Source organism: Phyllostomus hastatus, unplaced genomic scaffold (genome assembly GCF_019186645.2).
Source record: "Phyllostomus hastatus isolate PE091 unplaced genomic scaffold, TTU_PhHast_1.1 phas_contig_210, whole genome shotgun sequence".
Classification (NCBI taxonomy): domain Eukaryota; kingdom Metazoa; phylum Chordata; class Mammalia; order Chiroptera; family Phyllostomidae; genus Phyllostomus; species Phyllostomus hastatus.
Window position 1 is genome coordinate 13,508,430 of NW_025333737.1, and position 21,067 is coordinate 13,529,496.

General features: G+C 44.3%; 1 protein-coding gene and 1 long non-coding RNA gene across 13 annotated transcripts in view; one reads left to right on the forward strand and one right to left on the reverse strand.

The window, feature by feature from the left end:
* Positions 1–8,008: 8,008 nt before the first annotated feature.
* Positions 8,009–10,343, reverse strand: LOC123816630. The gene is made up of 3 exons (XR_006785318.1): positions 10,189–10,343; positions 9,607–9,728; positions 8,009–8,048 (listed from the first exon to the last, which is right to left on the reverse strand). It is a non-coding gene; the product is annotated as an uncharacterized LOC123816630 (long non-coding RNA).
* A 378-nt stretch (positions 10,344–10,721) lies between these two features.
* The window catches only part of BPTF (bromodomain PHD finger transcription factor), a 128,732-nt gene continuing 118,386 nt past the window's right edge, over positions 10,722–21,067 (forward strand). For 6 of the 12 annotated variants that reach the window (XM_045837205.1, XM_045837199.1, XM_045837198.1 and 3 more), the window contains exon 1: positions 10,723–11,369. In XM_045837205.1, coding sequence (XP_045693161.1) covers positions 10,757–11,369 — 613 coding nt within the window. In that variant the 5' untranslated portion in view covers positions 10,723–10,756. Of the gene's footprint in view, positions 11,370–21,067 lie in introns of all 12 variants that reach the window. The other 6 variants (XM_045837196.1, XM_045837200.1, XM_045837202.1 and 3 more) reach the window with 2 other exon arrangements.

The following is a 21,067-nucleotide window of genomic DNA, read 5'->3' on the forward strand; positions in this document are numbered from 1 at the left end:
GCGCATGATGTTATTTACTACCCGCAGCAGCGCTATACTCTAGCGGGTACTGTAATCATTTGCATTTTCCATATGACAAAACAGTAGCCAAGAAACCTGGCCAGGATCACAGAAGTGTACTAACCAAGTAAGTCCTATTTTTTCCTAAACATGCTTGGTCCACTCTGTCTAGAACTTTCTTCCCCAGATCTTCACATGGATGGCTTCTTTAAAGTTCAGGTTTAAGCTCAAATGTCACCTCCTCACAGAAGCCTTCGCTCCCCACCCTATACAAAGTAGCACTGTATGTCCTGCCAGCATATAATAGGGGTGCGATGAATATTTATTAGCTGAAGGCATGCCATGGATATCTCCACCCGCTAAGTCTGCTTCCCCATCCCTGCGGTTCAGAATAGCTTGTCTGCTATTCTTAAGCCCTCCTCTGCCCCGCTAATAATGCCTCCTTCTCTGAGCAAATCCGGCAGGAGACGTTGTGGCCCTGAATTAAGCAAAAATCATCATGAACATATCTTAAAAGTTGTGTAGTGACAGTGGTTTCAAATCCTGCCTCCATCCTGCATTAGCTGTGTGACCTTGGGCAAATTATGTAACCTCTGGGCTCTGCTTTCCAGAGAAGAATACATCCCCCCAGAGGTATGTGTAAATGGGATAATGCCTCAAAACGTGTACACTTACTCATCGACATGTTAAATTACTATTGAAAAAATCTTTTTTTTTTAAATAGATCTTCATAATTCTTTTTTTTTTTAAAGATTTTATTTATTTATTTTTAGGGAGGGAAGGGAGGGAGGAGAAGAGAGAGAGAGAGAGAGAAACATCAATGTGCGGTTGCTGGGGGTTATGGCCTGCAACCCAGGCATGTACCCTGGCTGGGAATCGAACCTGCGACACTTTGGTTCCCAGCCCGCGCTCAATCCACTGAGCTACACCAGCCAGGAGATGAAAAAATCTTAATACTGGAAAAAAACTTTTAGCATAAAGATGTTAATGAAGTGTTATAACAGGAAAAACTTGAAAACAAACTCAGAATCCTTTTGATGCGATACTACACAGACATTAAACTGAAAATGTGCCCTGGTTGGTGTGGCTCAGTGGACTGAGCGCTGGCTTGCAATCGGAAGGGTTTCAGGTTTGATTCCTGGTCGGGGCATATGCCTGGGTTGCAGGCCAGGTCTACAGATGGGGGTGTGTGAGAGGCAACCGATGGGTATTCCTCTCTCTCTCTTCCTCCTTCCCTTCCCCTCTCTCTAAAATAAATAAATTAAATAACATAAATAAATCATGGGAATGTACTGTAGATGCACAGACAAGAGAACCCTAGACAAAATTGTAGTGTGGTGTCATCTTGCCTATGTAAATACCTCGCCAAAGTCCTGGGGCCTCCCCAACCTGTGGGTTGAAGTGAGACCACATCACCTTGTACCCAAATTTTTGTGTCTTGACATCGCCTTGTACCCAAATGTTTCTGTCTCATTGCCCCCACCTGCTCCTGCAGACCTCTGCAGAGGCCCCGGGGGCCCTCGGGAGTGGCTCGAGCATGTCTGCTCCTCCCCCGCCTCGGCCCCAGTGTTCAGAACACATCTGGACTCCACAGACCCAGCCGCTCTTTTTCCAGGCCTTTGCCTTTTCCAGTCCTTCACAAAGGACACCTCCCTGTGGGGGGACCAACCACCTGGTTTGCCTGGACCTGAGAGGATTCCTGGGATGTGGGACTTTTAGCACTAAAACTGGAGAAAAGTCCTCGGGGAAACTGGGCTAAGTTGGTCATGCTTATCTCACTACACAAGGTAGTGCCAGAACCGCAGGGTTTTAGGTCTTCAAAACGGGTTGCTTTCTCAGCTGGAGCCAGACTGTTTTTCTCCCAAAATAAGGACTGATGGATTGCACAGCAGACTAAGTGAGCAGAATATCTGTGTTTGAATTCACACTTCTACCTGTGGTACCAGGGAAGTCAGAAAACTAGTCAAAAGGATGCTGAGAAACAAGTGACCAGCGCACAGGTCTGGACGAGAGGTGGTGGTCTGAGGAACACGAGCTCAGCAGGGGGCAGCTTAAGTCAGGGAAGCAGGCTAGAGGGTCCTGGAGATGTGCAAGGGGGAGGGAACCTGAGGCTATGACATTTGAGCCAACAGGTAGAAGGAAATCTGTCCACCAGAGAAACTGGGGGGAATGGCCAAAGAGACAGGAGGGGAACTAGGATTCGAGGTTTGTAGGTTTGGGGCAGTTTCTTCAGTCTGTCCTTGGTTTCCCTTTGGCTATGCCGTCCCCCAAAGCCAGTACTGATACTCACTTATTCTCTATGTCATTGAGTAGCCTTCTCTTCCTCTTCTTCTATCTCCTGAAATGGAGGTGGCTCCCCAAGAACTGTGTGACATATACTCTCTCTCTGTACTCTCTTTTTTTCTTAAACGAATGTATTTTTTTAAATATTTTTTATTCACTTTTAGAGAGGGAAGGGAGGGAGACAGAGAGAGGGAGAGAGAGAGAGAGAGAGAGAGAAACATCAATGTGCGGTTGCTGGGGGTTATGGCCTGCAACCCAAGCATGTACCCTGGCTGGGAATCGAACCTGCGACACTTTGGTTCCCAGCCCGCGCTCAATCCACTGAGCTACGCCAGCCAGGGCTCTGTACTCTCTTCTGTAATACTTTGATTTATCCACATGGCTGCCATTTTCATGTCAATGAGATTGTGTCCCAAATTATACCTCCAGTTGCAGTTTCTCCAGAGCTTCAGTCCATATTTCAAAGTGTCTCCTGGGCATTTCCACCTCATTTCCCCATCAAGAAGCCAAATTCAGCACACTTAAATATGTAACATAGCAGGATCATAATCACAGACGTTACCATTGGCGGGACCCATGGAGGTGATCTAATCCAGACCTGCCCAATTAGCAACGGCACACACTAGTGCACAGTGAATGAGATATGGGCGGGTGGGGGTGGGTGGGGCCCTCTGCCCAGTTACCCCTGTTCATTATGGCCTCCTCCTCTGACTGCCCTAAGAGAGTGGGGTCTGATTGCGAGCAAGAGGCCACCATTGACAGCCAGGTGCAGACACATCATTGTTTGCATGGTGATGCTAGAGGAGTTTCTGTCTCAGGGACCCAAGGAGTCTGAGGAGCAATCTGTTGGGGAGGGAGGTGTGAATGAGTGAGTGAGCATCTGCGGTGGGTGTTCTGGTGCAGGCAGCTCAGAAACTCCACCTTTACATACTTTCATATTAGATAATTTTGTCTGTAGCCAATGTGCCACAAATGATGTCCCAACTGGGGGAGGGAGGGGTGACTGTGCTGTAGATTAGAACTTCATTGTTATTCTGAAACACAAGCTATGAAAAAGTTTGGCTCTAAAATCCACAAGAAATTTCATAAGCATATTTTTCAATGAAAGAAAAGTAAGAGTTCTGCATATAACTTAAATATAATTCCTAATGTTGTAAGTGTTTGAATGGTTATAAAGATGGTTTAAGATTTTTTTTATCAATTACTGCTGTAGACGGTTTCTTGTTGTGTAAGCGATCATTGTGCCCTGACCTGCGTGGCTCAGTTGGTTGGCACCATCCTACAAAGCGAAAGGTCACTGGTTTGGCCCCCCAGGTCAGGGCTTGTGCAAGAGGTAACCAATCAGTGTTTCTCTCTCACATCGATGTTTCTCTCCTCCTCTTTCTCCCTCCCTTCTGCTCTCTGTAAAAATAAATAAATAAAATCTTTAAAAAAAAGCGATCATTGTTAAAGAGTCTCAATCAAGAATGGCATGAGCTGTGTAAAACACAACACTGGGAATATAAAGTTAGGTGCCAGGATTCAAGTTCGAATTTCTCATTTAATAAAAAGGGGATTTCTGGAAAGTGTTACAAATTCACTATTTACTATCTTGTCTAATGCTATATAATTTATTTTCATTTTTATGATAATTGCATTCTATAAGGAAAACATTTTAATCTCCTAGGCAGAAGAATTCCAAATAGTTTGTGTAGATGCTCTGCCTTTGGGGAGGTGGAGCATCACTCCCCGGTCCTTAAACATGGGCTGCCTGTACAATGACATCCTTCCAGAGAACGCACTGTGTGTGTGTGTGGGGGTGGGGGCATTAACTCTACAGTGCAGAAGCCTGTCAAGTACTACCTTAGCCAGATGATCAAGGTCAACATCAGAAGTAATAAGTCACGCTGATAGGACCTACCCTTGATATGATGTGATGAGAATGGTGCTTCAGCTCTGTAATCTTTCTCCCCCCAAAATCCATAACCCAAGTCTAATCATGAGAAAAACTTCAGACAAATCCAAACTGAGGAACATTCTACAAAATATCTGACCAGTACTCCCCCAAACTGTTAAAGATCATCAAAAACAATGGGGGGCAGGAAGGTAAAAAAGAAAACCTTTTATTTCGACCACATCTCACATGCCCTTCTATGTCTCTAGTTTTCACAGGCTGCTATAATATGAATGGGCTGGAAAGCAGGGCTCTAAACCAGCCCCCATAACTTATTTGTGAGGAACCTGGGCTAAGTCAGGGTTGGGTGACCTAAGGTCGCAGAGCCAGTCACTTCCTTCCTAAACTGGAGCCCCTGCTGACTTTCTGAGTCTTAACTGTAGGTCTGTGGTACATCGCTCTCCAGGTTACCCGAGTCTAAGTCAATTCACGTTGACTTCTCTGTGTGTGTGGCTCGTACCCCATCTGATCTATGCCCCTTCCCAGACTGCAGGAATCTTCCACATGATGGGAGCTCAACGGCCAATATTCACCATCCTGGCCTCCCCTGCAGCTAGACCCCGGATCGGGGCACATCCCCCTCCGCCTTTGAACTGGAGGCGAGCAGCGCTATGGAGCAGTGCCCAGTGTGTGTGGTGTTACCAGGACAAGCTGGGCCTTGTGCCAGGAGTGACAGCATGCTGTCCTCACTTGTTTTGTAGCTTGATTTTGGACACTTCCTGGTTGCAAGCCTCAAAGCCTGGTCCTTGGGCACTCCCAGAGATTCTGTGAGCTTAATGCGGGCAGCATTGGTTTCTGTGGCTCGTAACCAGGAACCAAACTGATAAAAAAGAATTGGAACCAAAATGGCTGTAGGCCACAGGCTCTCAGGGTAATAGGGTGGGGGTGGTCTGTGGCTGGCTCTCTAGTTTTTTGAGGCTGAAGGTAGAGGAAATGCATCTCGAATTGAGGTGTGAGACTGAAACACCCCATATTAACTTGCTGCTAAACAATTTAACAAAATACCCCATGTCACCTGGAATTCAAAACAGGTCTTAAGAAGAGTGAGTGGCTGTAGCCATAGGACTATAATGGATGTGAGGAATTCAAGGACTGTGGGGTGCGGTGGTTTCTATGTGCTGCTTTAACCCATTTTCCAAGTGACCTGACAGCTTCCTAACATTGAGCCACAGCACAGAGCAGGAGGAGGTTCTTCAGCAGGTCCCAGTTTAAGGGCAAGGGGCTCTGCTGATTGGTCCTCAGATCCCTGTGGATCCAGTGGTGTGCTGTGTGCAGCCCCAGGCTGGAACGCTGTACCAGAGTCCATGGCCAGTCACCCACAGAGCATCACAATGGTCGAGCTTAGGATTCTAGAGCACAACCTTGCTCTCTTTGCCTAATAACTATTCTTTTTGGAAACTGTTCTGGAATTGCTCCTGGGCCCTTCCAAAGATTGAAAGCCTGACCATGGAGTTCCAGATGACTGTGTGATCTATGTAGCTTATCATGAACTAAGTATCTGTCCACTTAACCTTAAAGTACCCAGTAGCACTCCCTTCCCCGAGAAGACATGGAATATGGAAGAGCAGATCTGAGCAGGTCTTGAGGAGGTGCAAACATACAATACCCAGTGCATATACTCCTGTTTTACTGCCTCCCCTCCCTCAATTCACGACCTTATGGATAATTCCCATGAGCAGGTGACTAAGGAAGACAACATCTGAGCTTGGTTTACAGATGGCATCCTCTGGGGGCAGACTGCTAAGGTGTTACAGCTACACTGGGCAAGGACTTGAAAGGACAATGGCAAAAGGAAGTCGTCTTCTCAGTGGGCGGAGCTTTGAGTTGCACTCTCATGGTTCTTTTTGCCTCTTGAAAGACTGTAGCAATTCGTGAGCCAGGTGGTCAAGGACTTATATTGGTGAAAAGGAGGTTTGGGAGAGAGGACGTAGATGAATGTCTCTGAACAGACCTAGAGAGTATTTGTGTTCTGAATGAATATTTATCAAAATTTCTCCACTGCTAAAGAAGCTTTAATAAGTTAGTGGACAAGAAGACCCACCCTGCCTTGGCCAGGTAGCTCAGTGGGTTAAAGCATTGTCCCATTACACTAAGATTGCGGGTTGATCCCCATCATGGACACATGAGAATCAACCAATGAATGCATAAATAAGTGCAACAACAAGTCAGTGTTTCTCTCTGTCTCTCTCTGAAAGAAAAAAGAAAGAAAGAAGAAAATAAAAATGAAAATAAAATAAAATAAAATAAAATAAAATAAAGAAAGGAAGGAGAAATGACATTCTGGCTGATGTGGTTCAGTGGATCGAGTGCCTGCCTGTGAACCAAAGAGCTGCTAGTTTGATTCCCTATCAGGGCACATGCCTGCGTTTTGGGCCAGGTCCCCATCAGGGGGTGTGCGAGAGGCAACCACAAATGGATGTTTCCTTCTCCCTCCCTTCCCCTCTTTCTAAAGATGAATAAACAAATTCTTAAACAAACAAACAAAAAAATAAATGAAAGAAAAGAAAGGATCCACCCTATAGATGTAGGGCAAACTCTTTTCCTAGTCAAGCCAGTGCCTACTTATTGGGGTCATGAGCTCATCTGGGCTTCTCCTTGGTGAGGCTTACCTGGCTATTGCCGCTACTGAGTGCCAATTTTAGAATTAATCATTATAATGGATTCTGCCTATCGGGGTGTGGTGGTGGGTACAGTGAGTCAATCACATCAGGAAGTTTATACTGTTGTTTTTGTTTTTGGTTTTTTCTGGCTGCTTGTTTATTTTCCACTTGGTGCAAGGCACATGGTTATGGGGTGTCAGGAAGGCTTGAGTGTGGCTTGGGTAGTTAAGAGTGGGGCTCTCTCAACTTCCTTTTTTGGTGTTTTGCTCTTTTGATATAGAACCCAACTGCTTCTGCTTGCTGCAGGCTGCCTAATCTATGGGGTGGGGTGAGGAGGGGGAAAGGGTTAGAGAAGGAGGGATTGGAGGTGGGGGGACTCAAAAGAGCCTAGCACTTTCTGGAAGCTTGGTGGCTGGTGGCGGCCACTCAGGGTGGGGGGGGCCCAGTGTTGACTTTGTTGGGCTGCCTGCCAGGTGGGTTCTTCACAGCTTCCCAAGTCAGGTCACAGGTGGCTGTGCTGCTGGAGGCCTTTTGAATGCTCTGGGGACTCTATCACTGTGGCCATGGACAAGAGCGTGGACTTCCTGAAAAAGCAGCTCACCCACCAGTGACCCGGGTCAGCTTTGAGGAGACCAGGGTGGTGGGGGATGGCTTCCCCAGGGAGCCCAGGAGGCACTGGTCATAGTCACGGGTAGCCACGGGCGGGAAAGCCGCTGGAGGGGATGGCTGCCATGTGTCTGCTTGTGGACTGATGGAAACCTCCGCAGTGACCCCTTGTGGGCCTCAGCACGTGACCATGGATGGTAGGAATGGGAGCGCTGGGACATGGAGCCCATTTGCAGAGGTGGCATGGGAGGCTGATCTATGACCTAGGTGTGTAGGATCAGTTTATACTGAATTTGGATGGCTTTTGCCACCAGCCATGCTTTTATCATCATCATGTTACATGGGTTTACTGAATACTTTATTTGCCATCATGGTGTCTTACACATCATGGCTGGCACCTGTCTTAGCCAGTTCAGGCTGCTGTAACAAATTACCAAAGTCTAGGTGGCTTATAACAGAAATTTAGTTGCTATAACAAACTACCACAGCTTGGATGTCTTTTAAACAATAGGAATTTATTTCCTACAGTTCTGGAAGTTGGAAGTCTGAGATCTCGGTGCTGGTGTGATTGGGCTCTGGTTGCAGACTGCTGACTTCTCACTGTGTCCTCCCATGGCCGAGAGCATCTGGGAAGCAAGCGTTCTCATTATACTCTTATAAGAGAACTAATTCCATTCACGAGGGCCCCACCCTCACAACCTCATCTAATCCTAATTATTTCCCTAAGGCCTTACCTCCTAATATCATCATATTGGGTGTGCAGCCATTTCAAGTGTGAATTTGGGGTGGGGGACACATTCAATCCATAACAGCATCTGATCAAGGGATTAACTTTAGTGAAAGTAAGAAACTGGCTGTCCTTAGATCAGATTTACTAGGTCTATGGTGAACCCCAATGACCAGAAGCAGCTGGCTTTACGACACAGTGGAGTGGCCCATGGGATACACATCTCCTGAGCCAGCTGGAAGACAACAGTGCAAGAGCTTGGATTCCATTTGCACTTAGAACCAGCAATTCTGAAGGTGCCCATATATTTCTCATGAGTTTCTTTTCTGTTTACATGAGCCAGAGTTAGTTTCCATAGCTTGCAATTAAAACCACCAAGAATACAAAAATACCTCTCATTGTACTGTCTATTGTAATTCATTTGGTAAATTGCCTCCCTCCACAGATAGCTTGTGAACTCTAAAGGCTTTCACTATTTCGATTATTTTTTCCTATAGTACATGTGACTGCACTTTACACAGTGCAGGACTCAGGTTGCAAACTTGTAGATTCTGGGCTATATCTCAACTGCATGACTTTGATCAATTTTAAGTGGGTTTTATTTTTAAGATTTTATTTATTTTTAGAGAGGGGAATGGAGGGAATGAGGGAGAACACTGGTATTGCCCCTCTCACATCCCCAACTGGGTACCTGGTCCACAACCCAGGCATGTGCCCTGACCGGCAACTGAACTGGTCTCCTTTTGGTACTGCAGGCCAGTGCTCAGTCCACTGAACCACACCAGCCAGGGCTGAATGGTTTTTTTAAAAATTGACTTACTTCATTGCCAACATTTAAAAATCATGAGATTTCGCCCTGGTTGGTGTAGCTCAGTGGATTGAGCACGGGCTGTGAACTAAAGGTTCACTAGTTCGATTCCCAGTCAGGGCACATGCCTGGGTTGCAGGCCAGGTCCCCAGTGGGTGCCATGTGAGAGGCAACCACACATTGATGTTTCTTTCCCTCTCTCCTTCCCTTCCCCTCTCTCTAAAAATTAATAAAATCCTTTAAAAAAATAAAAATCACAAGATTTCATGTGCAATGCACATGTCCACCTTCTCTTGAAAAACTTGAAGATCTAGCCATTTTAGGCCCACATTGCCACAGATCCCCTCTTTAAATAAAACACAGGCACTTCCATTTGACAAAGTCCTCACCTCTCCCACTTTATTTACTTTCATTACTTAACTGGCCCCTTAAGGCATGTTTGTCACCCTTGGTGCTTCACCAAATTATATTGCATAAACTAATTTAGCAATTAATGCTTGTATTTTACATTTTCATTTCACATATGCACTCTATCCTTTTAACTAGATTGTGATAAGCCACTCAGTGGACAGAATCCTGTTAACTATATTTCTTTAAATCACTTTTTGGTGCTCACACATTTCAATAAATATTAATATTTTTATAAAACCTTTTTCTTATTCCTAGAGTTGACCTTGAGCACTGCGAGTCAAGTCCCCCTGGTTTGGTGTGGGGATGCCTAAAATGTCATCATCTTGATTCCTTCCCTCGGTGTCAGTCGAGACTTGATGACTTGTCAAATAAAGAAATTAAAATTATTTCCTAATACCACAAACATACATTTTGAAGTAGGTTTTAGGCTGGAGGTCACCCTTTTTGCTGCAAAGGAAAAATTGTAAAGTTCCAGCTGGGATACTGGGAAAAGTGGAAGGAGACAGCAATGTAGTTTGTTATAAAGTTTTTACGAGTTTTTTTTAGGATGGAAATTCTAATGCAAGGGGTCTGAGTGACTGTCCCTGGGGGTCTGGCAACCCGGGGCGTGGTTCCTGGCACAACCCGCAAGCAGTTGTTATTGGGATCAATTTCAGGACTCTCGGGGACCAAGCCTCTGGAGGTTCACATTTCTGGGGGCTAGTCTCCCCGCCCTCCCCAGTTCATTTCCCTCCATTGCTGGCACTGCCCTGTTCCCTCGGTTGCTAGAGCCGCCACCCCACTCCGGGATAATCTCTCTGGCTTTGTCAGCATCAGTTACCCCAAGGAGGCGAGAAGGGGATACATTTGGGGGCTTCCCTGCCCTCCTCTCCGAGCCGGGGAAGGAGGCCTTGCCGAGTAGGGCTCCAGTGTGGGCTCCGCCGAGATTAGCTGTCTCCCGAGGCTTTTGGTGCGGGGAACTTCGCGAGGGGCGGCGCCCCTCAGCTCCTCGCCGCCTGCGTGGTCCAGCCGCGCAGCTTAGAGGCGCCCCAAGTTCCCCAGCCTGCGACCCAGCGCTCCCGCGCTCCCCCTAGCGGCCGCCGTGCGGCTTCGCTCCGTCCCAAGCTCGTCGGCGGCGCAGCTCACGTGACCACGCTCCGGGCCTGCGGCCGCTGTCGGTTCCCCCAGTCACCGAGCGAGAGGGAAGAAACAAGATGGCGGCTGAAGGCGATCCGGAGTGGGGCCCTAGCAATTCGGATTGAGCCTTCTCCCTCCACCCGCTTCCGCCGGCCGGGCCCCTCCCGCCCGGCCCCGCGGGCCTCCCCACTCGGCCTCGGCGCCCCCCACCGCCACCCCTCCGCCCGCCCCTCCCCCTTCGCTTTCCCTTCTCCCCCCGCCTCGGCTCCGACATGAGGGGCCGGCGGGGCAGGCCGCCCAAGCAGCCCGCGGCTCCGGCTGCGGAGCGCTGCGCCCCGGCCCCGCCGCCGCCGCCGCCGCCGCCGCCCACGTCCGGACCCATCGGGGGGCTCCGCTCGCGGCACCGCGGCAGCAGCCGAGGCAGGTGGGCCGCCGCCCAGGCTGAGGTGGCGCCCAAGACGCGGCTGAGCTCGCCCAGGGGGGGCAGCAGCAGTAGCAGCCGAAGGAAGCCGCCGCCGCCGGCCCCCCCCAGCACCAGCGCCCCGGGCCGGGGGGGGCGAGGAGGCGGGGGCGGCAGGACGGGGGGCGGGGGCGGCGGCGGCGGCCACCTGGCCCGGACCACCCCGGCCCGGAGGGCCGTCAACAAAGTGGTGTACGATGACCACGAGAGCGAGGAGGAGGAGGAGGAGGAGGACATGGTCTCCGAGGAGGAGGAGGAGGACGGTGAAGCCGAGGAGACCCAGGATTCCGAGGACGACGAGGAAGATGAGATGGAAGAGGACGACGATGACTCCGATTATCCGGAGGAGATGGAAGACGATGACGACGCCAGTTACTGCACGGAAAGCAGCTTCAGGAGCCATAGCACCTATAGCAGCACTCCAGGTACCCACCCAGCCCAGTCGCTGCGGACTCTTTCCCCACCGCCTCTGCCCTCCCCCCCACGCTCACTCCCTTTCTGGTCTCCCACCCCTATTTCGCCCCAACCATGGGGAAACGCGACGGCACTTCAAGTGACAAAAAACTAGATTTACCAGAGGAAAGAGGCGCATTGTTCAAAATGGAGATTGCATTGTTGCAGTTTGCAGGCCACACACTCGCTCGCTCGCTTTCTCTGCCCCCAACCCCCTCATTTTCCTCTAGAACATTTGTGCCAGTGGAGGGTCTCCGTAAGGCAGGATCGAAACTTTGGCACACGTATCCATTGCATTCAGTTTTCTCCCCTTGTGTTGGTTTGGTTTTTTGGAATGTAAGAAGTCTCTTGTATTGTAGATCTCTCTGCATTTCTAATGTAGTTTCTTTTAGATTTTTATTATATGTTTGTCCTTTAAAGGGAACTGAGGATTTGTAGCACACACAGACACCAGGCTGCTCGCCCTCCCCTGGCGCTATGGTTTCAGAGTTGTGTTGAGGAAATGGATCAGTTTGGGTTAGTGGGGGAGCCTTATCTGGTCCTGTGTTTGTTTTTATTCTCGAGTGCTTATGGGCTCGTGCCATAGTTGCTGGTGAATGGCTGATTAAAAGGCAAGGCAGAAAACCAAACAAAACCACAACAAACGTGGTAATCCATCCGATTCACTGTCATTTTGGTAAAATCCAAAATAAAAGTAAGAAATCGTAGGAACATGCGTCTTATCGATCTGATCCCTTTGCTTTGCCTGAGAGGCGCAGTTTCCTGTCACCTGTTGCAGGAGATGTACAGTTGATCATGCGAACGTAATTGCTGAGGATGAACTCTGGGACCAACTTCTGAGTCACACAGCAAACTGTAGGGGATTTAATAAAAAGTGACTTTTTCTTCTTACCCCATTTTGAAGGATAAAAGTCTTTCTGGATCTGCGATGAATTTCCTCATGGTGATTACTTTCGCAGAAAGTTTTTCTAGGCTGGTGTATTTTTTTCTTTTAAGCACACACTTGCTCCTTTGTATTAAATACGTAGTTGCATTTAAGTAACTTGTGAAAAAAGCATACTTTGTAGCAATAGCCTACAAGATTTTTTGTTTCTGTTTGTTAATTTGGATTAACTAAATAAGAATACATTTTAAGAGCATTTGCACAGTCAAGTTTATGAAGAAATAAGATCTTAAGAAAGTAAGGTGTGTCACTTTTTTTTTAAAGACTAGGGTAGTAGAAGTGGCTAAATAAATTTAAATTTTTTCTTTTGTATAAATGCTTAAATACTTATTGGAGAGGTATGAGTATTAAACCAGCTAGAATCCTATTTAGATTGTCCTAACAGTAAATGAAAAAAAATAATAACTTTTGCCTGAGAGTAAAAACCATCCACCTGTCTTGGGTGGGTGGGGATTTGCTGGCTGGAGAATGAAGGGAATGAAGTAAATGTACAGTATTTATGTCTTGTATGTAGAGGGGACTAAGGCATTTCTTATTTCTTGCCAACTTGATGTCAGTACATCTTTTACAGTTAAAGTTTTTACTTGAAGATATCACATGTGGTCCTCTACCAAGAGTCTAGAATTGAAAGACCCACAGAGAATGAATTACACTATCCCAGGGGACGTTTTCAGAGGGTTGTTCAGCTAAGGTTAACTTCTCTTTGAAGGCCTTGAAAGTAATATTTAGGACTTTTTTTTTTTGGTCTGTACTTACAGACAGTAAAGGTTGGGAAGAAGGCTGTCAGGTCAATGTGTATATGTGTGTGTGCTTTGGAAAGAAATACATTCTAGGGTTGGTTTATATTCTGAAAGCACATGAAGAAATATGATTGGTAGATTTGAATCCTGTACTGTCAGCGCTAAAAGAAGAATATACTTTATTGGTAATTTAGATTAATATTTGTAGACTAGGATGTTGGCTTAAGTACTATCATAATAATTTCTTAATATAAGAAATAATAGATGATTCATCTCTTGAGTACTTTGAAGGTGATATAATTATTGATGCAAAGACATTGGCTGCTGTTAGTAGCTTAATTTTCTAAAGTTACAGATTTAAAAGGGTTTATTCACTGGAGATTAAATGTTTTCTTTTTATTGACAAAACATTTAAATGGGTTTGTAAGGTACTCACATGATACATTACTGTAGGGATGACAGCTTATTAGTATAAAATTAAAATGATCTAGTTTTGCTTAAGCTAGAGGTATTTGGCTAAATAAAGCTTTTATTTATATTTATTGTTAAAACTTGAAATTGTTTCAGCTTGTAGATTTTATGACATACTTTGCCGATATTTTGAGAAGGATTGTATAGAAAATCTATTTTGAATAGGCATTTGGTAAAGTTTTGACAGTGCCTTGAAATCAAGCATTTGCTAATTTAAAAAAATTAAATATAGTTGAAATAGAATGCTTAAACAAGTGGGATATGATTTCAGTGGATGTTAGGAAGTTTAGCATAGCTTCTGTTCTGCAGGATGGATTGGAAGAGGACAAGATAGATAGCTGGTTGGGGATATGGATGGGTTTTGTAGTGCTGGATGGAAGATTAGTTCAGGAAGTACTTCAGAGTTCTCCAGGCCTCAACAACATCAGAAGTGTAGACAGAAAGAGGAATGCATCACATATGCGTCTGTAAAAATGGTTGTGCTCTCAGTAGCAATAGAGGAATTCAAGGTTATAAAGGAAATTAATGAGATGTTTTCGGGTGTTAGTACCTGAAGAAGTTAAATATGAGAATTAAAAGAAAGAAAATGAGGGTCCCAAAGAGTTATTAAAAAGTTGGGCAACATGATCTTGAGAGCAGGTAGGTGTGTCTGAAGAATGCAATAATAAATAGCCTTATGTTCATGCTCATGTACTCTTCTCGTGTGTATTTGGAAATGGAGCTGTGTATTGAAATGTGTTGGTGCAGCAGGATTGGAGATGTTAGGGCCAGGATCTCGAATTTCTTCTGTTACATCCTTTTTTGCTCACTCCTCAGGACCCTGTATCCTCCCTGTGATGGCAGGTCCTATCAGGTGGGATGCAGGGGGTGAGAAGGTGCTGGTAGTGGTGGGGGACCTGTAATGTGGGTGACACAGACAGGACAAGCCCTGCTGCAGATACCCTCTTTGCATTGAACAATTTCTTCCCTCCCTGTTCTTTACCCAGGCTCCAGTCCCACTTCTTGAGAGATATCTTCCCAGGAGAAGTCTTCCCATAGTTCTGTTGCTTACCTTGGTCTCTCTTCTCTTTGAATGTTTGATTATGGCAATGATGGACTCAAGTTCCTAATTTAGCTCTGACCCTCATTCTTCTAATTTTTTTCATGCTCCTGATTCTTTAAAATGATAAGCCTCCAAAGGCAGAAAATTTTAAACAACTTACACTTCCAAATATTGAAAGTAAAATCATACAGAAAGAATTAAAATGCATATAACTATAACATTTTCTTTTTTATACTAGTCTATATCAAATTATTTTGCATATTTTTATTTTATATGTAATATTTTTAGATATTTTATTATTCAAGCATTTTTGGATTGCTGAATGATTAAAAATCAGTAATAGTAATAGCTAACATGTATTGAACATCTAAATTGCTGAATATTTTCAAGTAATTTAATAAAAGTTCCATTTTAAAACAGTTTTATTGAAATATAGCTACCATAAAATTCACTTTTTAAAGTGGTTTTTCAGTATATTCACAAAGTTGTGTAACCATCACCACTACCTAATTCCAGAACATTTTTATCACCCCTAAAAGAAATCTATACCATAGCAGACACTACTCCCTGTTTGCTCCCTCCCACTCTCCATACCCTGACAACCCCTACTTTCATTCTCTGTTGATATGTCTCTTCTGGACATTTTAGATAAATAGAATCATACAATATATGGCTTCTTCCACTTAATGTTTTGCTGCTGCAGACATTGGTTTGTAGGTTTTTGGCTGTGTGATATGTGTGTGTTTTAAAGATTTATTTATTTTTAGAGAGAGGGGAAGAGGGAGGAAGAGAGAAACATCAATGTGTGGTTGCCTCTTGTGTGCCCCCAACTGGCCCACAACCCAGGCATGTGCCCTGACTGGGAATTGAACTGGTGACCCTTTGCTTCTCAGTCTGGTGCTGAATCTACTGAGCCACACCAGCCAGGGCTGTGTGATATGTTTTTATTTTTCCTGGGTATATCCTAGGAATGGAATTGCTGGATAATTACAAATACAATTTTAATAGAATCATCTTAAGCAGACTTATTTTATGAAAATGGATTTTTAAAAAGAGATAAGTTTGTGCTTTTTATTGGCTATTCGAGGGGGGATGAAGCTGGAGAAGGGGGGGGTCCCGGTACCGGGCGGCAGTGCTTCACAGGCTTGTAGGTGATAAGAGAACTCGCCCAGGTAGTGGCCCATCAATCATCTCAAGCTTGATTTCCACCTGGTTGAGAGTCTTGCTGTTGTAGACTCCCACCATGCTGCCCACCATCTTGGACCGGATGATCATGGCTTAGGTGCGTCTTCTTCACCATGGACTTCTTGGGTGGTGCCTCCTTCCTTCCCTTGCACTGGCGCTTCCGCGAGTACTGCTTCCTGCTGGCGCTTCCACATTGAGTGGCGCTTCGCTTTCAGGCCAAGGTTCAGCCGCCACCCGCTGCGAGGCGCTGTGCTTCCAGTGCTCCTAGGACGTCCGCGCTGCTAGGGGTGGACTTCCGGAAGGGTTGCTTTCTCTTCCGCTCCACGTCCACCATCTTGTCAGTGCTTTGAGAAGGCTGTTCGTTATAATAGTTTTGGAACAAAGTTAGGGAGAAAGAGAGCAGGTTGCCCAAGGTCATCTTGAACAATTGAATCCAGAAGGATTTGGCAGAGAAGGACCAGTGTGAGGGGAGTCGTATTATACCGTTGGTATTCGTACTGTCAGTGTGAGGACTTGGGCCAGGTATCGGAGGCGTGTGCATATGAGATGTAGAAGCCAACCACAAAATTTTAGGCTATCATGATATATGAGAATCTGAGGATTCTAGATAAATCTTTTATGAATGTCAAGGATTGAAAGGAAGCAGGTAGCATAGAGACTTTTAAAGAGTTAAGAGTCAGCCCTGGCTGGAGTGGCTCAGTAGTTGGGCGTTGTCCCCGCAAAATGAAAGGTCTCTGGTTTCGGGGGTCAGGGCACATGCCTGGGTTGCGGATTCGGTCCTAGGTCGGGGTGCTTATGGAAGGCAGCCAATCAAGATGTTTCTCACATCAATGTTTCTCCCCCTCTCCCCCTCCCTTCCCCTGTCACTTAAAAAAAAAAAAAAAAGAATCTGATACCAGGCTTCATGATTTGAATCCAGGCTCTGATGATGGGCAGTTTGCTCAACTCTTTGTGCCCACTTTCCTCATTTGTACAATGGAGATACAGTACTTAATTCAAGGTATTGTGAGGGTTAAATGGGTTGTTGTATGTGAAATACCTAGAACAGTGCCTGGAATATGGGAAAGATTCAATAAATGCTAGCTGTTATTTGTTTCTTTGTTCCTCAGCTGAAGGTGCAAATTCTGTGAAGATATATAGAAACCTTACAGTGTGTTGTAGTATTTTATTCATTGAAAGCTGTCAGCTGACTCACACGGTATAAAAATATGTTGGGAACTGCATTTAAGTAAAAATGTACATTAAAACAGCTTTATTTAAGAAATATTAAATGTTTAACTTATCCATTAAAAAATTCAGTTTATATTCCATCAGATTTATTCCAGAACTATAATAAAAAATATATTTACTTCAGTTATTTACAGTGGTAAGAGGAAGGCACTATCAAGAACTTCTAGCTCTTTGGTGGTTTGTCCTTGCTCTCTTTTGCTGCCTGTTCCTTAAACTCCAGTTTCCGGGTTCCATGGCCCTCCCACTGTCTCCCTCCTTCCCCTGCGATCTCATCTGTTCTCAAGTTGGTTTTAAAATTACAATGAAAAATCATAAGAATAGTCCCTGGCTGACGTAGCTCAGTGGATTGAGCGCGGGCTGGGAACCAAAGTGTCCCAGGTTCAATTCCCAGCCAGGGTACATTCCTGGGTTGCAGGCCATAACCCCCAGCAACTGCACATTGATGTTTCTTGTTTCTCTCTCTCTCTCTCTCTCTCTCTCTCTCTCTCTCTCTCTCTCTCTCTCTCTCTCTCTCTCTCTCCCCCCCCCTCCCTCTCCCCCCCTTCCCTCCCTAAAAATAAATAAATACAATCTTTAAAAACAAAAAAAGAAAAATCATAAGAATAGTGTGTATTTACTCTTTTGGGAAAATATACATAATTACACAGATGAAAATGAAAATCATCTATAGTCCAACAACCTAAGGTAACCAATGGACATGTTTATATATGTATATATATTTGTGTGTCTATATATGTGTGTGTGTATATATATTTTTTAAATATTATTTTTATTTTCAGAGGGAAGGGAAGGGAGAGAGAAGAGGGAGAGAAACATCAGTGTGTGGTTGCCTCTCACACAACCTCCACCAGGGACCTGGTCCCTCAACCCAGGCATGTGCCCTGGCTGGGAATTGAACCAGCAACCCTTTGGTTTGCAGGCCAGCACTCAATCCACTGAGCCATACCAGCCAGGGCTGTTTTGGTATATTTTTAAAACTCAGTTTTTATACCATGTTTTTATGTACATATTTAAAAAAAGATAACTAGGATCATATTAAACTGATTTGTTTGCTCTAAGCAAGATCTTCTCATATCTTTCTTCCAAAGTAGCACATGAACATTGACAAAATAATATGAAAGGCTCATAGTGAACAAAAGTGGTTCCCTGATAGACCTCTCCCCACCTGAGACATCTCCAGAGATAGTGGCTTTCAATTCTTGTAGCTGGTTTTTATTTTTCTGGTAATTACCACAGTATTTTAAAATAATATGCTTATATTTGATTTACCAATTTTAGACATTTTTTATTGCTTTTGTTAAGTAGATGAGCATTTACTCCTTATAAATTACCCTTACTTTCTTCTATTCTCTCATAGTTACAGCATGATTTTTAGATAAATCATGAGGGATTGATTAGACAGTTATGACTATTAAATATTATTCACAGTCAAATAATGTGCTATTACTTTCTGTTTTCCTGAGGTTACTGCTTTATTTTTTTCACTTGCTTAGTGTTCTGTGTACCTTAAAATATTTTATCACTTCCTATTTTCTGGATTCTCAAATGTAGCATTTTCTGCTCTCATCTGAACTGTTGCTCTGTAGGGTTGGTGAACCTGTCACACTGGGACTTTTTTTTTTATTGATTTTAGAGAAAGGGAGTTGGGGAGGGGATAGAGAGACATAAATATTTTTTGTTCCATTTATTTATGCATTCATTGCTTCACTCCTATATGTGCCCTGACCTGGGATTGAACCTACAACCTTGGCATATCAGGATGACACTCTAACCAACTGAGCTAGGGCAACATTCTGGAACTTCTTTTTGCTGCATTCCCATGTTGATTCTGTTTTTGGGGTCTTAAATCTTTCTTAATTTACTTACTTTTTTTCAGTACAATCTCTAGCTGTATCCTGTGGGTGCATGAGAAATAACCTGCTCTTGCCCAGGCTGGTGTGGCTCAGTGGATTGAGCGATGGCCTGCAAACGTAAAAGGTCACTAGTTTGATTCCAGGTTGGGGCACATGCCTGGGTTGCAGGCCAGGTCCCTAGTTAAGGGTGTGGAAGAGGCAATCAGTCGATGTTTCTTTTCCTTTTTCCCTCTCTTTCCTTTCTTTTTTTTTAAGAGAAGTTTTTTTTTTTTTTAAGATTTTTTAAGTTTATTTTTTTAGAGAGGGAAGGGAGGGAGAAAGAGAGAGAGAGAGAGAGAGAGAGAAATATCAATGTGCGGTTGCTGGGGGCCATGGCCTGCAACCCAGGCATGTGCCCTGACTGGGAATCAAACCTGCGACACTTTGGTTCACAGCTTGTGCTCAATCCACTGATCTATGCCAGCCAGGGCTCCTTTCTTTAAAAATAAATAAAATCTTTAAAAAATATAATCCACCTTTAATTTTCATTACATATCTGAAAGTGCCCTTTTCACCATTAAAACTAGATAGACAGTGTTTATTGGGGTATAGGATCCTAAATTTAAAAAATCAGTTTTAGGTCCTGGGTGGGTAGCTCAGTTGGTTAGAGTATTGTCCTGATAGGCCAAGATTGCAGATTCCATCTCTGGTCAGGGCACATAAAAGAATCAACCAGTGAATGCATAAATAGGTGAAGCAGTGAAATGATGTTTCTCTCTTTCAAATCATTAAATAAAAAGAATTAATCAGTTTTACTTGAAAGATTTGCTTTGTCGTGTTCTAGAATCTAGTGCTGCTGTTGAGAAGTCTAGGGCCATTCTATTATTTTCATGTCTAACCTGTTTTTTCCTTTTAAAACTTTTAGGCTATTTTCACAGTCTCCAATATATTGAAGTTTTACAATGATATCCTATCACTTGATGTGGCTCTTTTTCAATTATTATGCTGTCTACTTGGTGGGCCCTTTTAATCTGGAGACTCATGTTCTTTAGTTCTAGGAAAATGCCTTCTATTATTTGTTTATTTCCCCCCAAATTTGCCCAGTTCTCTCTCATTTTTTAATCTTCACTAGAAGATATGTCTGTTGATTTTGGAGAGAGGGGAGTGGTGGGGGGAGAGAGAGAGAGACAGACAGACAGACAGACAGACAGACATCAATGTGAGAAAGAAACATCAGTTGGTTGTCTCCCATTTGCACCCAGACCAGGGATCGAGCCTGCAACTTTTTGGTGTACAGGATGATGTTGCAAACAACTGCCCAGTTCTCTTCTTGAACTCCCAGTTAACTAGTTAGATGTTGAATCTTCTAGGGTGATCATATTAAGTTTCTTATCTTTTAAAATTCTTTTTATCTGTTTGTCCTTTTGGTCTGCTTCCTGGGAGATTTAGATTTCTCTTTCTCTCTTCCAAGCCTTCTGTTAAATCAGTGTTTATTTCAGCTATCAGATAATTAATTTCCAAAGCCTGTTTTCTGTATTTTCTATAGGATTGTGTTCATTGATACATCTTATATTTCTCAATAATGATAATTTAAAAAATTATTGAAGTATAATTTACATATACAGTAAAATTCACCCATTTTAGTATACAATGTTGAGACTAAGTTTTGGCAGATTCATACAGTCATGTAACTGCTACCACCATGAGCTACAAAACAGTTTGATCACCTCCACAAAATTCCCTTGTGCCCCTTTAGTCAGCTCCTTTCCCTCCCCTTTTCCCTAACCTCAGGTCACCACTGATCTATTTTTTCTATCCTGTATTTTTTTTTTTTTAATTTCTGGTTTTCTCTTCCACTCTTTTATTTTTCTCCTGTGAATCTATTTGGTTTCTTAAGGAAAGATATCTTAATTTTTTTTCTTTTTTAAGATTTTATTTATTTTTAGACAGGGAAGGGAGGGAGAAAGAGAGAGAGAGAGAGACATCAATGTGCGGCTGCTGGGGGCCGTGGCCCGCAATCCAGGCATGTGCCCTGACTGGGAATCGAACCTACGACACTTTGGTTCACAGCCCGCGCTCAATCCACTGAGCTACGCCATCCAGGGCGATATCTTAAATTTCTTGTCTGTGACTGGGAATAGGGGGTCTGTGAGAGGTGTATGTTTGTCTTTTGCTCTGGGAAGCTGGATAAGGGAAATTGACGAGGGCTTATACCTTAGGGTAAGCA